The 18,390-nt window shown below is 37.9% G+C and overlaps 1 protein-coding gene across 2 annotated transcripts in view; it reads left to right on the top strand.

The window, feature by feature from the left end:
• Positions 1-17,351, top strand: part of BMPR2 (bone morphogenetic protein receptor type 2) — a 191,271-nt gene extending 173,920 nt beyond the window's left edge. The window contains exons 11-13 of one of the 2 annotated variants that reach the window (XM_058439639.1): positions 1,705-1,877; positions 4,256-5,535; positions 9,283-17,351. In XM_058439639.1, coding sequence (XP_058295622.1) covers positions 1,705-1,877; positions 4,256-5,535; positions 9,283-9,530 — 1,701 coding nt within the window. In that variant the 3' untranslated portion in view covers positions 9,531-17,351. Of the gene's footprint in view, positions 1-1,704; positions 1,878-4,255; positions 5,536-9,279 lie in introns of both variants that reach the window. The other variant, XM_032754917.2, reaches the window with a different exon arrangement.
• Positions 17,352-18,390: the final 1,039 nt, after the last annotated feature.

Below are 18,390 nucleotides of genomic sequence, written 5' to 3'. Positions count from 1 at the left end.
ACGATTTTGGCTCACTCCAACATCCGCCTCCTGGGTTCAAGCGACTTTCCTGCCTCAGCATCCCAAGTAGCAGATATAGATAAATACAAGTCTTTGTATAAACATATGGTTTCATTTACTTAGGTAAATACCTAAGAGTAGAATGATTGAATCATGTGGATGTTTAAAAACAAATCTAGTCTGTTTTTAAAAAGGGAGTTAAAACTAACTTTCCCCTGGCCAGGCGCAGTGGCTCACGCCTGTAATCCCAGCACTTTGGGAGCCCAAGGCAGGTGGATCACGAGGTCAGGAGTTCAAGACCAGCCTGGCTAACATAGTGAAACCCCGTCTCTACTAAAGATACAAAATAAAAAAAAAACACTTAGCCGGGGGTGGTGGCAGGCGCCTGTAATCTCAGCTACTCAGGAGGCTGAGGGAGGAGAATCACTTGAACCCGGGAGACAGAAGTTGCAGTGAGCAGAGATCGTGCCACTGTACTCCAGCCTGGGCAACATTGTGAGACTCTATCTCAAAAAAAAAAAAAAAAAAAAAAAAAACTAGCTTTCCACCAAAGGGAGACTATTATAGGGAGACTATTGTTCATTGCTAATAAATAGGAATACTACAGAATGGGACTGTTTTTGATACTACTGTTTTGGAACTAGTTTAAAGAAGAGATGTCTGTAAGTTTTAAGGTTGAAATGAGGCACTCTTTTTTTTCTTCTTTTGAGGTGGATTCTCACTCTGTCACCCGGGGAGGAGTGCAGTGGCATGATCTTGGCTCGGTGCAACCTCCGCCTCCCAGGTTCAAGCAATTCTGCCTCAGCCTCCCAAGTAGCTGGGACTACAGACGCACACCACCATGCTGGCTAATTTTTTTTTTTTTTTTTGAGACAGAGTCTCTCTCTGTCGCCTAAGCTGGAGTGCAGTGGCGTGATCTTGGCCCACTGCCTCCTTGGTTCAAGCGATTCTTCTGCCTCAGCCTCCTGAGTAGCTGGGACTACAGGCGCGTGCCACCACACCCAGCTGATTTTTGTATTTTTAGTAGAGACGAGGTTTCACTGTATTGGCCAGGCTGGTCTCGAACTCCTGACTTCGTGATCCACCCGACTTGGCCTCCCAAAGTGCTAGGATTACAGGTGTGAACCACCACTCCTGGTCAATTTTTTTATATTTTTAGTAGAGATGGGATTTCACCATATTGGCCAAACTGGTCTCAAACTCCTAACCTCAGGTGATCTTCCTTCCTCAGCCTCCCAAAGTGCTGGGATTATAGGCATGAGCCACTGCACCCAACCAAGTATTCTTAACTGGGGGTAAAGGAGAAAAGCTCACCTAGAGATAGAAGATAGCCAAATGTCCCCAAATTCCATCAAACTCAAAACTTATTTTTGAAGCAGAATTAGTGGCTATTGATTGACATAACGTAACTGTGAATTAGCAACAATGAGCTAAACTTGTGGCCTTGAAGAAACATCTGTGACTTATTGTTGCTTTTACTTTATGAATAATTCTTCAAAGAGTTAAGGTAAATCTTGCTTGCTTGCTTGTTCATCATCTTTTGAGAATGTTCCATAATCCTTGAAGCCTAAAATATGTTATGAGAGCTATGTAAAATACTGGTTAAGGTAATTGATTTTTCTTTTACCTCATGTTGTGAACTGAAAAGCTCAGTACATTTTTTTTTTTAAAGACACACGGTTTGACATGTACTTTGTCTTACAGGCAGTGAGGTCACTCAAGGAGACAATTGAAGACTGTTGGGACCAGGATGCAGAGGCTCGGCTTACTGCACAGTGTGCTGAGGAAAGGATGGCTGAACTTATGATGATTTGGGAAAGAAACAAATCTGTGAGCCCAACAGTCAATCCAATGTCTACTGCTATGCAGAATGAACGGTAAGACCCTAAGGGGTGTGGCATCTATCAATCAGTATTAGAAACTGAGACCCAACAAAGAATAGAAAATAAATACTTTTAAACCAGCCTAATGATTCAATGATTACCTCATACAGTCTAAAGTTATCATTTTTCTTTCAATATTCCTATTCTTCTATTGAACATTTTTATTTGGTACAAGTGCAAGATGAAATCTGCATTTTTTTATATGTAAAGGTATAGTGAAAGAAGTTAGTCTTTCTCTATTTATGGTCCAACTTTCCTGCAATAATAAAGGTAAAATGTTTTTATAACTCCAAAAGTTCATAAGCACTTCTATATAAATTGTCTCATTTATCCTTTGTTGTTATTATTCCTTCCTCCTCTGCTTTTTTTTTTTTAAGTAAATGGAACTATGAACTTGCCTATCTAACCACTGTTTCACTGACACTAAGGTTTCTAGACTTCCTATCTAATGCTCTTTCTTATGGAATATATTACTACTACTTTTACATGAAAGCAATTCAAAGGTCTTTCTATTCCATCATTAATATTATTTTACAAGACATTTTCTTTGTTAGAACTATGATTTTTGGTTCTAAATAAAAAGGCTTTTAAAAAATTCCTACAATTTGGAACTTTCTACGTCTGTATTTCTTTGTTCTATGTTTGGGGTAAAAAAGCCTTTCTTTGACTTTGTCATTTTGTCTAATACATGTTTAAAACTTTCAGAAAGGCATCCAGGAAAGGGTTACTGGAGAAAATTGAAATAAAAAAAACTCGATTCTTGAAACTTTTTTTTTTTTCTGTGTGGTTTTTGTTTTTTTTGTTCGTTTGCTTGTTTGTTTGTTTTTGGAAACCGTGTCTCACTCTGTCCCCCAGGCTGGAGTGCAGTGGCGTGATCCTGGCTCACTGCAACCTCCGCCTCCCGGGTTCAAGCGATTCTCCTGCCTCGGCCTCCCGAGTAGCTGAGATTACAGGCACAAGCCACCACACCCAGCTAATTTTGTATATTTATTAGAGACAGGGTTTCACCATGTTAGCCAGACTGGTCTCAAACTCCCGACCTCTGGTGTTCCGCCTGCCTTGGCCTCCCAAAGTGCTGGGATTATAGGCGACAGGTGTGAGCCACTGTGCCTGGCCTATTTTCTGTTCTAATTTGTGAAAGCTATTTGTATTAGCCATAGGTCAAAAATTTGGTTTGCACTACTTTTGTATAGGTCAAATTAGTTTCAAATATAAACTCTTATACCTTGTATATCAGCAAATCAAGGAAGTTAGACACTGGCAATTCTAATTGTAAATTGTCTCACTTTACACATACCTGAGGACAGTCTTCTGCTTTTATCTCCCCTCATCTCTGTATTTTCTATGTCCTCTAGTATGATGTTTATACCTCTCTCAAAAGTCAGCTAAAGCTTTTATTTTGAATTCTTTCAAACTTTTCTTGAATGGTAAGAAAAAAAAACCTTGATGGCCCACCTTGATTTGGCCATTTTTTGCCTCCTGTGTCATTCGGCTCAACCTTCTGCATGCATCTTCTCATCTGCAGTCTCTACTAATAATTTCCTCAAAATTATAATTCATCGCATAGTTACTCTAACTCTAGGTTTTATTTTACTGAGTCTTACCCTCCATGTCTCCTTAGCTTCCTTTTCTTGTACTGTATAACAACTTTTTCTTCTTTTCCTCCTATCATCTCCCTTATAAATAACTGTCACTCCCAAGGAATGACAATGACAGCAAAGAACCCATGATAATTGGAGAGCAGTTCTGAATCTTTGATCCTTTATTTGAACATCATATTCTGCCTTATACCTTAGGCTCAAGGACTTTTACTGATATGACTCAAACTACCCCAGAAAGATATGTGCCATTACTAGGGCGTGCCTCTTAGTGGAGGCCTTTGGAACAACCTAAAAGCTTATATTCTTTTTACCATTTGGCCATTGGAACTTAATTGATAACATACCTTTTGAGTAGGCACTATGCATCTAGAATTACGGAAATACAGAAAACATGTACCGTGGTTCTTCCTCTCATAAAACATAACATCTGGTTGTATGAATATACATTCCATAAATATGTATTTCATGATGTTATAAAACTATAGGGGAGATTTTTAAATTAACTCTTATAAACCAAAATAATGAACATTTATAAAAATTATATCTCATCCACATACATTTTTCAGTAGGCTTAATTCATGTAAAACTAACACGTATCAAGTTATTAATTGACACTTGATTATTTGATTAGACTTTTTAACCTTTAGAAAAATGTATGTTTGGAAGAAAATGAAAAACAACTCAGACTTTAAAATCAGAGGTGTTAAATTTGGAGAGACAGTTTGTCATAAATGTATGTTCTCAATGTGATACCTTTTTTCTTTCTTTAAGCAACCTGTCACATAATAGGCGTGTACCAAAAATTGGTCCTTATCCAGATTATTCTTCCTCCTCATACATTGAAGACTCTATCCATCATACTGACAGCATCGTGAAGAATATTTCCTCTGAGCATTCTATGTCCAGCACACCTTTGACTATAGGGGAAAAAAACCGAAATTCAATTAACTATGAACGACAGCAAGCACAAGCTCGAATCCCCAGCCCTGAAACAAGTGTCACCAGCCTCTCCACCAACACAACAACCACAAACACCACAGGCCTCACGCCAAGTACTGGCATGACTACTATATCTGAGATGCCATACCCAGATGAAACAAATCTGCATACCACAAATGTTGCACAGTCAATTGGGCCAACCCCTGTCTGCTTACAGCTGACAGAAGAAGACTTGGAGACCAACAAGCTAGACCCAAAAGAAGTTGATAAGAACCTCAAGGAAAGCTCTGATGAGAATCTCATGGAGCACTCTCTTAAACAGTTCAGTGGCCCAGACCCACTGAGCAGTACTAGTTCTAGCTTGCTTTACCCACTCATAAAACTTGCAGTAGAAGCAACTGGACAGCAGGACTTCACACAGGCTGCAAATGGCCAAGCATGTTTGATTCCTGATGTTCTGCCTACTCAGATCTATCCTCTCCCCAAGCAGCAGAACCTTCCCAAGAGACCTACTAGTTTGCCTTTGAACACCAAAAATTCAACAAAAGAGCCCCGGCTAAAATTTGGCAGCAAGCACAAATCAAACTTGAAACAAGTTGAAACTGGAGTTGCCAAGATGAATACAATCAATGCAGCAGAACCTCATGTGGTGACAGTCACCATGAATGGTGTGGCAGGTAGAAACCACAGTGTTAACTCCCATGCTGCCACAACCCAATATGCCAATGGGACAGTACTATCTGGCCAAACAACCAACATAGTGACACATAGGGCCCAAGAAATGTTGCAGAATCAGTTTATCGGTGAGGACACCCGGCTGAATATTAATTCCAGTCCTGATGAGCATGAGCCTTTACTGAGACGAGAGCAACAAGCTGGCCATGATGAAGGTGTTCTGGATCGTCTTGTGGACAGGAGGGAACGGCCACTAGAAGGTGGCCGAACTAATTCCAATAACAACAACAGCAATCCATGTTCAGAACAAGATGTTCTTACACAGGGTGTTCCAAGCACAGCAGCAGATCCTGGGCCATCAAAGCCCAGAAGAGCACAGAGGCCTAATTCTCTGGATCTTTCAGCCACAAATGTCCTGGATGGCAGCAGTATACAGAGTAAGTGGAGGGATCATATAATCTCTCCTGTGTGTCTTTTGGGGCCATTTAAATAACTATTTAGAATCAACTAATAGATATATTTCAATTAGTGATTATTTACCTTTACCACTTTTGTAAATGATCCATTTGAGGCGGGGTGCAGTGGCTCACACCTGTTATCGTAGCACTTTGGGAGGCCAAGGGAGGTGGATCACCTGAGGTCAGGAGTTCAAGACCAGCCTGGCCAACATGGCGAAACCCCATCTCTACTAAAAAATAAAAAAATTAGGCCAGGCGCAGTGGCTCACGCCTGTAATTCCAGCACTTTGGGAGGCCCAGGTGGGCAGATTACTTGAGGTCAGGAGTTCAAAACCAGCCTGGCCAACATGGTAAAACCCCATCTCTACAAAAATACAAAAATTAGCCAGGCATGGTGGCGTGCACCTGTAATCTCAGCCGAGATCATGACACTTCACTCTAGCCTGGGCAAAAAAGCAAAACTCCATCTCAATAATGAAATAAAATAAGCCATTTGGGCCAGGCGTGGTGGCTCATGCCTATAATCCCAGCACTTTGTGAGGCCAGGGCAGGTGGATCAGCTGAGGTCAGGAGTTCGAGACCAGCCTGACCAACATGGTGAAACCCCATCTCTACTAAAAATGCAAAAATGGCCAGGCACGGTAGCTCACGCCTATAACCTAGCACTTTGGGAGGCTGAGGCAGGTGGATCACGAGGTCAAGAGTTCAAGATCAGCCTGGTCAAGATGGTGAAACCCCCGTCTCTACTAAAAATACAAAAAATTAGCCGCGTGTGGTGGTGGGCACCTGTAATCCCAGCTACTCGGGAGGCTGAGGCAGAGAATTGCTTGAACCCAGGAGGCAGAGGTTGCAATGAGCCGAGACTGCGCCACTGCACTCCAGCCTGGGTGACAGAGCAAAACTCTGTCTCAAAAAAAAAAAAAAGCACAAATTAGCTGGGTGTGGTGGTGCCCGCCTGTAATCCCAGCTACTTGGGAGGCTGAGGCAGGAGAATCGCCTTAACCCAGAAGGCAGAGATTGCAGTGAGCTGAGATCGCGCCATTGTACTCCAGCCTGGGCAGCAAGAGCAAAACTCCGTCTCAGGAAAAAAAATAAATAAGCCATTTGGTTGGGCCTCAAAGGTAATTAGACTATTGTAAAGAAAAAAGTAATATTTTTGTCATTGATAATTAAAAAGTCAGTGTCACAATAGTCAGAATAATTACCCAATTTAATATGTGCTTTATGTGGCTGCTGCTTTATAATGCAACTCACATACTTGCTATGAAAAGTTGAAATTAAGTAAATACAGTTCAAGACCTCCAAGTTAATGTTATACCAGTATAATCTTTGAAACATTTTACTGCACATATTAATATTGATTATGTCTGCATTTAGGTTTTATCAAACTAACCTTAATAAATCTTAAAGATCCAGAGAAATTTCGGAAAAATTACTATAAAGAAACTGTAGGCTAGGCACAGTGGCTCACACCTGTAATCCCAGTGCTGTGGAAGGCTGAGGTGGGTGGATCACTTGAGTCCAGGAGTTCAAGACTAGCCTGGGCAACACAGCAAAACTCCATCTCTACAAAAAACTTAAAACTTAGTTTGGGTGGTGGTGTGCGCCTTTAGTCCTAGCTACTTGGGAGGCTGAGGCAGGAGGATCACTTGAACCCAGGTATTCAAGGCTGTAGTGAGCCATAATCACACCACTGTACTTCAGCCTGGACAAGAGAGTGAGACTCTGAAAAACAAAACAAAACAAAAACTGTAAGATTCTTCTTAGTTTTCTTGGTATCATCTTTTTCAAGAGTTATGTGTTGAGTCTCTCCCATACCTATACTTTTTTTTTTTTTTTTTTTTTTGGAGACAAGGTCTCACTGTTGCCCAGGCTGGAGTGCAGTGGCAAGATCATGGCTCACTGCAGCCTCAGCCTCCCGGACTCAGGTCATCCTCCCGCCTCAGCCTCCCAAGTAGCTGGGACTTTATACCTATACTATGATACTGTGAGCCCCATAGCATCTTAAACAAATAACTTAAATTGACGTTTGATTTCTTGCCTTAAAGGGATTGCAACACAAAACAGGGGAGCTTACCAAAATCTGTAAGTTATTGTTATACAAAATGATTTATTTTATGCTACTATTATTATTATTTTTGAGACAGAGTCTTACTCTGTCGCCCAGGCTGGATCATGCAATGGCACAATCTCGGCTCACTGCAACCTCTGCCTCCTGGGTTCAAGTGATTCTCCTGTCTCAGCCTCCCAAGTAGCTGGGATTACAGACATGTGCCACTATGCCCTGCTAATTATTATATTTTAGTAAAGGAGGGGTTTCGCCATGTTGGCCAGGCTGGTCTCGAACACCTGACCTCAGGTGATCCACCCACCTTGGTGTCCCACAGTGCTGGGATTACAGGCGTAAGCCACTGTGCCCAGCCTAATTCTCTTTTAGACTAAGGCATTTATGAAAAAAAGTTACGTTTTATTGTCAAGGGCTACAAAATGGGCTTGAAGGAAGGATACAGGTCTCAAAACACAATCAGTAAAATTTAGTCCCTTGCTTGAGTGGCGTATTATAGATCAGTTGACAGACCCTTATTGCAGGGCTCTGAGTCAGTAGGACATCGTGTCAGATAGGCCAGGCATGGTGGCTTTACGCCTGTAATCCCAGCACTTTGGGAGGCTGAGGCGGGCGGATCCCCTGAGGTCGGGAGTTCGAGACCAACCTGACCAACATGGAGAAACCCGATCTCTACTAAAAATACAAAAGTAGCCAGACGTGGTGGCACATGCCTGTAATCCCAGATACTTGGGAGGCTGAGGCAGGAGACTCGTTTGAACCCTGGAGGCAGAGGTTGTGGTGAGCCGAGATCACGCCATTGCACTCCAGCCTGGCAACAAGAATGAAACTCCATCTCAAAAAAAAAAAAAAAAAAAAAAAAAGACATCTTGTCAGATACAGGAAGAGGAAATTATTAGAATATTTGTACTCTAATATTTCTGTCATTCTTCTGAAAAATACTGTATGCCAGGTGCCTTTAAAATTTGATGCAGGCTGGGCATGGTGGCTCACACCTGTAATCCCAGCACTTAGGGAGGCTGAGACAGGCACATTGCCTGAGCTCAGGAGTTTGAGACCACCCTCGGCAAGATGGTGAAACCCGCCGTCTTTACTAAAATACAAAAAATTAGCTGGGCATGGTGGCATGAGCCTGTAGTCCCAGCTGCTTGAGAGGCTGAGGCATGAGAATCACTTGAGCCCGGGAGACAGAGGTTGCAGTGAGTCAAGATCATGCCACTGCACTCCAGCCTGGGCTACAGAGTGAGACTCTGTCTCAAAAAAAAAAACAAAAAAAAATTTGATCCACCTTGAGCATTAAATACAATTAAATACAATGATTAAGTACATTTTACCAAGTTAAGATCTCTACCAAAACCAGAAGATTTGAGAATACGGCTGAGAACTTTAAATGTTCTCCTCTGTTTTATTTGTGTGTGTGTGTTTTTCCTTGCCTTATAAAATAAGTCAATCAGTTATTAAAACATTTGGGTTAAAGAGTCTCAAAAATAAGTTGGTTAAGCTTTTCCTAGAAAAACATTGCCTGGCATTATGAATTTCAAGAAATGTTCATTAGCATCCTCCTGAGACATTGGTTTGACCTTTTCTTGAGTTACATCCCTTACCCGTTATTTCTTAAGTTTGTTAAATAGTTCATTTTTCTGCACTTTTATTTTCAGTAGGTGAGTCAACACAAGATGGCAAATCAGGATCAGGTGAAAAGATCAAGAAACGTGTGAAAACTCCCTATTCTCTTAAGCGGTGGCGCCCCTCCACCTGGGTCATCTCCACTGAATCACTGGACTGTGAAGTCAACAATAATGGCAGTAACAGGGCAGTTCATTCCAAATCCAGCACTGCTGTTTACCTTGCAGAAGGAGGCACTGCCACAACCATGGTGTCTAAAGATATAGGAATGAACTGTCTGTGAAATGTTTTCAAGCCTATGGAGTGAAATTATTTTTTGCATCATTTAAACATGCAGAAGATGTTTAAAAATAAAAAAAAAAACTGCTTTATCCTCCTGTCAGCACCCCCTCCCACCCCTGCAACAAGGACTTGCTTTAAATAGATTTCAGCTATGCAGAAAAATTTAGCTTATGCTTCCATATTTTTAAATTTTGTTTTTTAAGTTTTGCACTTTCGTTTAGTCTCGCTAAAGTTATATTTGTCTGTTATGACCACAGAGTTATATGTGTGTGTATCAAAAGTGGTCTCAAAATATTTTTTTAAGAAAAAAAAAGCAAAAACAATGTATTGCTGATAATCAGTTTGGACCAGTTTCTTAAGGTCATTAAAACAGAAGCAAATTAAGACAGGTTTGACTGCAGTGGTGTCTGGTATCCATGTTTTATTTCTGGGCACAAGCTAGTTTTTATGTTGATACGTTCCTGAATATATTATCTTGTTGGACATCTTTTCTCTTGTGTTTTGTTTGAATGTGCAATAGTTTATAGGCCACAAATAAGGTTTCTTGTAAGCTCTCTTCCTAACAGGGCACATATTCTTCCATAATATAAACACTTTTCTGCCCCATCTCCCATGCTTTTGAAGGTCAGTTCTATGACAGTGAATTTTGCACAGGAGAAGCAGCTACCTGATTTCTTACTTTCTCTCTCCTTATCATGGAGAATACAGAAACATTGTCTGAAAGGGCTCTAAAGGAGGAACTACCAAAACCTGATTTGAAATGCCATTTCTTTTAACCTTCCAAATCCTAAATGTTTCCTTCCAGGCATTTTAATAAACTTATTTGCTTCTGGTTTTGGGAGTTCATAAGAGAGAATAGAACAAAATGCAGGACATCAAATATTAGCCATTTCCCGTTTTATTTTATTTTTCTATGTACATGTTCCATGTTCATTTATTTAAGAAATACATTTTTATTGGTAAGCTTATAGAGCTATACTTATAGAATTTTTAAGTAGGTAAATAAATGGTTAAGACAAAATAGTGTTATAGCCTTCATTCTCTGAATAGGCCATCTTTGAGTCATAAAATTACACTTACTGTCTATTGTAACTTCAGAAGTAATTTATAGTTCTGAACCTATAGTATCTTTTACCCTGTTCCCAAGCAAAGACTGGTGACTTTATCTGAAAATGATTCCTCTTCCCATGACCTAAAACACTGTGAGGAAAAATCATTCAAGTGGCATACCAAGTCCCTATGAAGGAAGGGCTGCTATCAAACCTAACTTTTTTGAGCAGACTGAGACTAAACTTCTCTCTTTTCAAAATTGTGTGTTATCTTCCTTAATCCTATTTTCATAATTTTTCCTTTTGCCAGTTTTTCACATTATCTTTGATATGTGAGCAACATTTATTATTTACATTAGAGTATACCTTTTAGTAATAACATGACTTGAAATCATTATTTTTAAAAGCCCTTTGCTTCTTTCATTACTTATAATCTTCTCTAAAACAACCTCTGCATGTTTTTTTTAAATAAAGCACTTTCTGTCAAATAATGGACTTTTTTCTAAACAGAAATTATTTTCTATTAATTTGCAAACTGATGATTTCACTTTTTTTACTTTTTTTTCGATTATCGGAGTACTTAGTAAATGTTATATAGTTTAGTTCTAAGATAGTTCCAGGGATTAAAAGGTTAAGAGGAAAACACAAATCACCAAATTTCTGATTTATGTTTTTATCTCTTGAACATTATTTTCTCACTCATATTCCTCTATCTTATCACTTAGCTAAAGAGAGCCTAAATTTCCCAATTTTCTGTCCAAAATATTTGTGATTTACTTGTATATAAGCCCTCTCATTTGCCATGTGCTGTGATCTTACAAGTTAGATGTTACTATACCTACCATTTATTCAGCTGGATTGCTGAACACAGTTCTGGATTCATAGAATTAAGAGTATCTTGTTAGTGCCCAGGATTTCCACGTTTTGTGTTTTATTGGCCCTTCTCTTGATTCAGCCCCTTAATCGATTTTCAGTCTTCTGGCACGTAATTTTTTTCACAGATTATTCTTTTATTAACGAATTATTTGTATCTTTCCTAGTACATTTTCACTTAGTTCTCTTGCCCTTAAATATCTTTAACATGCATTTTAGGATATTGTTTTCAAATATTTATAGGACAACTTGAATCAAAATAAATTATATTCCTTCTCCAATTTGAAGCATTGAGGATAAATGACCATTTGAGGTCTAACTGATCTTTTCCTGCCAGAAGAGTTATCTTACGTTCTGCTATATTTGTATTTGGGCCAGTTGATTGTAGGTTGTCCAACATTTTTTAATATTGGGAAAATTATAATAAAATGCTTTAAAAATTAATATGCCAGATTAAAATAACTGAATAGTTTACTATTTCATTCAAACATGTTTAAAACAAATAATTTCCTTTCACCAGTTTTTCTTAGTAAACTGAAAAAGTAGGAAAGGTGGAAAGTATATATCATTTTAATAAATTTTAAATTGTATATCAGACTTAAAATCTGTAATATACAAGCAAGCAAAATTATTTTAAATGACTTAATTACTTATATGCTAATACTCATCTGATAATAAATGTTTCTTAAAGTTGACATTTAACTGCTATCACAAAATTTTCTATGTAGAAAAGTGGGGTCCTTTTGAATAATCATTCAACTAAAAATATTAAAATTTATTTCACTGGATGGTAATGTAACCTTAAAAGCATCATAATAGGTAAAGTCTAATATTAGTTCCCTTAACAAAATCCTAACTGTATACCAGAATTAGGTCACTGAAAGAACTTGATTTGAATTATGTCTAGACAAAAACAATTTAATTGTAAATTCTTAAAACTTTCTAAATGCGTAATTGGCAAAAAAAAAAACAAACAAAACAAAACAAAACAAAACAAAACAAAAACCACTGTTAACCAGTGTAGGAAGTTATGAGAAGGCACATACTGAATGCTGAAGTATATATATGCTATTTCTTTTAAACCTCAGAGCAACCATATGAGCATTGTAATTAATATTCCCATTTTACAGATGAGGAAACTGAAGCTAAGAGAAACTAAGTAATATGCCCAAGATCCACATTTAGTAATAGACAAAGCTGGGATTTCAGTCTATGTCTACCTCTCTCCACATCTCTTTCATCCATACCACACTGCCTACATGCCATATGACAGGATGTGTAATGGGCTAAATTTTTTTAAGAACTTCAGGCCAGGTGCGGTGGCTTACGCCTATAATCCCAGCACTTTGGGAGGCCGAGCCGGGTGGATCACGAGGTCAGACGTTCAACACCAGCCTGGCCAAGATGGTGAAACCCCGTCTCTATTAAAAATATTTTTAAAAAATTAGCTGAGCGTGGTGGTGGGCGCTTGTAGTCCCAGCTACTCAGGAGGCTAAGGCAGGAGAATCACTTGAACCCGAGAGGCGGAGGTTGCAGTGAGCTGAGATCGTGCCACTGCACTCAAGTCTAGGCGACAGAGCAAGACTCTGTCTCAAAAAAAACCATAAAAATTCAGTCACTATACTCTGGCACAATTGTCATTTGTATATAAGCCAAACCACATACCTTAATGATTTGGGAAGTTAGGCAAATATAAGATACGTAGACATATCTATGCTGATTGTTGCTTGAGAAATAATTACTAATTCAAGACAAAACTCAATCCTGTATCTCCCATTATGAATCTTAAAATCATTTCACTTCACTCCTAACATTCTTACATTGCAGAACTAATGGTAAAGTAAATTTTAAGGAAAAAGTTAAGCTAGCTTTTGGGAACAGAGACCTTTCCCTAAATTGATTCCATAGTAGATTTGGGGGAATTAATTTAACAAAGAATTTCAGTCTCATCAATCCTTTGAATCCACCTTCAAAACTTCTGCTTTTAATAACTTTAGAAAATTTACTGATCCATAGAACTAACTGAGTAGGATATAGGAAGGATACAAGGATATAATGTCCTTTTTATAAAGCAGTTTAGTATAGCTTCTTTACATGTATCCACTTGTTCCAGAAAATGTGCATTGGTTCTGAATGTGAAAATATTTAAAGAGAGAAAGGAACACTCAAGTAAGTGTGGGCTTCAGTGGGAATTAATCACAAAACATTGGCAAGTATTTTTATTTAAATTACTGTCAAATTTGACTTCTACAGCCAAATGGAATTGGTAGGCTGTAGCTTTTACACTGAAATTTCCAGTCTTTGTAAGTGCCTCCTGAAAGTCATTTAAAATGGAAAAATATTTCAGTGAACTTTTCCTTTTTTCATATTTATGGACATGAATATTTTATTGGAGATCAGTAACTCCTAGAATTTGAGATTATATTTCTATACAACATTTTATAAAGTTATGTTGAACTTACTACCTGTTATGTGCAGGTTATTATGTAAGTATTCACAGATTGCTTCATATATTGCTTTATCTTCCCAGCTAACTTCTTAAAGTTAAAATCTGTACACACATGTTGATTATCCAGACCAGTCATTCTAGAAATTGTAGCACTCCCACATAAACCCCAGAAGACTTTTTCAGAATGCAGTGTTTCTAAATATACTGTTACTGGCAGTTTACTCTTCAGCATATAAGGTTGCATTTTAACTTTTAGATTATGAACTGTGCAAACTTTACCCAAAACTACCTTGCATGATTCCCTCCTAAATATATGGCTTAATTAAGTAAATCTGGCAAATCACTGTTTGAGCTAGTTACATAAAACTTGTTATCAAGAGAAGGCTTTTCTACAAGTTTCCAGATTAACATAAAGAAAAGAGGGAATCACAGGGCATTTAAGTGCACCTTCCCATTACTTTCCTTAAATCACCTCATAGTTAGGCTGGGCACGGTGGCTCACGCCTGTAATCCCAGCACTTTGGGAGGCCGAGACGGTGGATCACGAGGTCAGGAGACTGAGACCATCCTGGCTAACACGATGAAACCCCATCTCTACTAAAAATACAAATAATTAGCCAGGCATGGTGGCACGTGCCTGTGGTCCCAGCTACTTGGGAGGCAGAGATAGGAGAATCGCTTGCACCCGGGAGGCGGAGGTTGCAGTGAGCCGAGATCGCGCCAATGCACTCCAGCCTGGGCAACAGAGACTCCATCTCAAAAAAAAAAAAAATCACCTCATACTTTATGTCTGACTTACTCCAAACCTCAGTTATCTGATTTGTAGTCTGTGTCAGGAAAGTTTTCTTCATCTCTATTCTGTCTCCCTCCTCTTTGATTTTAAATTTTTTTCTTTTACCCAGTAGGACCAAAAAGAGAGCAGTTGGTCATCATCCCCAATATTCTTAGTCTTCAGTATGCTTCAGGCCTCTCAATGAACACTTAAGTCTCAATTCTTCAGACAAAATTGCTTAAGCTCTTTCTCCTCAGTCCTATTTTAATGACTTTATATTTAAGAACATAAAATTATATTTTCTTTTATATTCAAGTTCATTACTCCAGTTAAGTAATAGTTTGATAGAATTGAGAGTTAAGATGTTTCTATTTGAAAGTGGATTCAACCATCAGACTACCAGCAAATCGGCACTTAATTTTTGTGTTATCTAACATTTTCTATTGTGGAATTTTATGATTTTATATTCTCCTTAGTTATAACTAAAAAGTCATGCATACAGAATTGTATATCATTTTGCCATTAAAATTTTTTAACTTATATTGCAGCAAGCTTAGTTTTATGATTGAGCCACAACCTTTTACATATTTTTTTGCATCAAATATTAAACACTAAATGCAAGATTAACTTTCAAAAGCAAACCCTACATTAATCAGGTATTATGGACATTTTTGTAGACCACTTTTGAAATACTATTTTGCAACATAGACTGGACTATACAACTTTCATTTAACTTTTAGGTGACTGATTTAAGTTGAGTGTGCATATAGAGAAAAACTTAGAAATTTATCTCATGGCAGATACATTTGAAAGTACTTCAGAAGAATTTATGCTGTATATTAAAACTAGGCTCAAAATAAATCTATCATATCTTTAAAATTCCAATTCTGTTATTACTGTGATGTTTGTAGTGTTACTATTAAACATGGTGCACATACACATTTTTAAAACAACTTGAAACCCATTTTAAAATCTGGGTAAGAGAGAAGGAATCTTCAGAACAAAATCACATCATTAGGGTGTCCAGTTTATGATTGAATTTTTAAGCAAATTACTGTGTTTGAAACTACAACTTGATTTGGTTTTCAGTTTTAAAAGGCAACATGTGGGTTTTATCCATTTTATTTATACCTTTAGATTTCAGAAACATCTTCATGTTTTAGATTCATTCTACCGACATCATATTACTTAAAAACTCAGGGCCCCTTTCATCCCTTTGTACACTGAAAAAGTTCAATTGGTAGCAAGTAAGAAATTAGATCCAGTTGAATATTTAAAGTGTTTGTTGCACAGTTCATCTAATGTTTCATCTTATTTGACTTTTTCACATAGATATAATATCAGATTTCATTAATCATAAAAAGTTGCCCAGTTTTGTAATTACTGAACAGAGGGAATGACTCAACTAATTGGCTACATGTTGCAACAAATTTAGGCCTTTAGAGTTGAAGCACTGACTTAAAACGACTTACGTTTCTGTTCTTTGGTCAAATGACCATACATGATATGGGACAAATTGTTTCATTTTGTTTGTTTTTTAATAAGGGAGCTTGGTAAAGTAGTTCCTGTCAGATAGGATTTTCTCAAGAGACAGTTTAACGTTATAAAGCCTTCTAAAAGTGAACTAAATATTTTATAACTTTAGTAATAGCTTGGATGGTTTTGAGAAAATAACCTGTATTTATCACATTGTCAAACAGAATTTTTCTTTGAATCAGACAAGTTCAAGCTCTAAATTGATATGCTATATACTTAAAATCCTAGGAAGTTATCTGTAACCAGTCTCTTGTCTCAGGCTTTTCATCTTGTTACCAATCCTCGTAAGTACGTAAAGGAAACATATTTTTAAAGAAGCTTAACAGTAAGAAAAAATTACTAAAAGATGCAATTCAAAGATAGATAGGTCCCAGTTTAACATTGAATTGCTTGACTTCTGTGGCTTTTCTTTTTCTGGCCACATTTATTTATTTAAGCAATTTTTGTATGCCTTGTTATTTCATTTCCATAGAGATTATATTGTATCAGTGTTTATGTAAGCTGGAATCATCCTCAGTTTTTTGTTGATAATTTTTCAAATAAAGATACATGGATAATTGTAAAATACACTAACTCTTAGGGTGTTGTAGTAGCTGAAACATGGAAATGTGTAGCTGTCATGCTTTTTCTGAATGGACAGGAGAAACATAAGCTACAGAGTATTCACTTCTGAGGATGCTTTTCTGGAAAAAGAAAGGCTAGAAAATACTCGCACTTCCTCAGAACCCTCTTTCTTGTTAACGGGTATCTTTTGTTGGTGTGTTTTGCTCTTACATTACAGATAGACTATCATATATGACTTTATGAATAATTTCAGTTATTTTGCTTTTGTATAAGCTGTCTGAAGCCTTGCTATGCTGTATAAGTTGTGTTTGATGGATCAGTGTGAGTATAAAATAAAGCAAATCACTTTTCTTTTGTATTATCTATGGATGCCACTATGAAAGCTGACATTAAGCCACTAAAGAGTTTTCTATGAATAAGTGTAAGTAAATGCTTTGATATATATAAACCTAAATAAAAAGATTGTATTGATACAGAGACATTGGAGAAGGAGATTTTAAGGCAGTTCTTTAGGTTTAAAAAGGCTTGCTGTAAAATGGTGCATTATTCCGTTTATTAAAGATCATATTAATGACAATAGTAATTGTGTTTTTTTATTTTAAGAGGTCACCAGAAATTGTTAGTATGATAATTAGGGAGTTTGCACTAGAATAGTAAATGTTCTATCTAATATGACTTTCATAACTCAGTATGATACATCAAAAAAAAAAACTAAATTGGCTGGACGTGGTGGCTCACGCCTGTAATCCCAGCACTTTGGGAGGCCGAGGCGGGTGGATCACGAGGTCAGGAGATCGAGACCATCCTGGCTAGCACGGTGAAACCCCGTCTCTACTGAAAATACAAAAAATTAGCCAGGCGCGGTGGCGGGCGCCTGTAGTCCCAGCTACTTGGGAGGCTGAGGCAGGAGAATGGCATGAACCCGGGAGGTGGAGCTTGCAGTGAGCAGAGATCGTGCCACTGCATTCCAGCCTGGGGGACAGAGCGAGATTCTGTCTCAAAAAAAAAAAAAAAAACTAAATTTAGTATAATAAATTTGCTATTTTCTGACCATCTATTATATGCCAGGCACTGTGTTAGTTATTTTACATACATTGTTGATAATTCTCACAACAATTCTACAAAATATGTATTACTATCCCCCTTTTATAAATGAAGAAACTGAAAGAGAAATTAAATACTCTGCGCATTCACAGAACTGGCAAGTGATGAGATTCTAACGCATTTTACGTTTTGCTTTGAACTGCAATTTTCAAGCTCTCCTTAGCCGGGTGTGGTGGTGCATGCCTGTAATCCCAGCTACTCGGGAGGCTGAGGCAGGAGGAGAATCACTGGAACCTGGGAGGTGGAGGTTGTGGTGAGCTGAGATCACACCATTGCACTCCAGCCTGGGCAACAAGAGTGAAACTCCGTCTCGAAAATAAACAAATAATAAAAACAGTTCAGTAGTTAGAGTAACCAGGAATATTCATGGAGTAATTTAAGGGTGCAGAAAAGCTATCAGGTACCAAAACAGCTATTTTTATTGGCCTAATATTGTGTTTGTGCTTCACATCATCAAATAATCTTTTTGGGTGGATCTTAGTATTTTAAATAGAAGGCCTTGTTAAAGCAGAAT

This window comes from Hylobates moloch, unplaced genomic scaffold (genome assembly GCF_009828535.3).
Source record: "Hylobates moloch isolate HMO894 unplaced genomic scaffold, HMol_V3 SCAFFOLD_1, whole genome shotgun sequence".
NCBI classification, from domain to species: domain Eukaryota; kingdom Metazoa; phylum Chordata; class Mammalia; order Primates; family Hylobatidae; genus Hylobates; species Hylobates moloch.
Note: the sequence above shows the minus strand (reverse complement) of the source record. Positions and strands in the feature narration are given on the sequence as shown.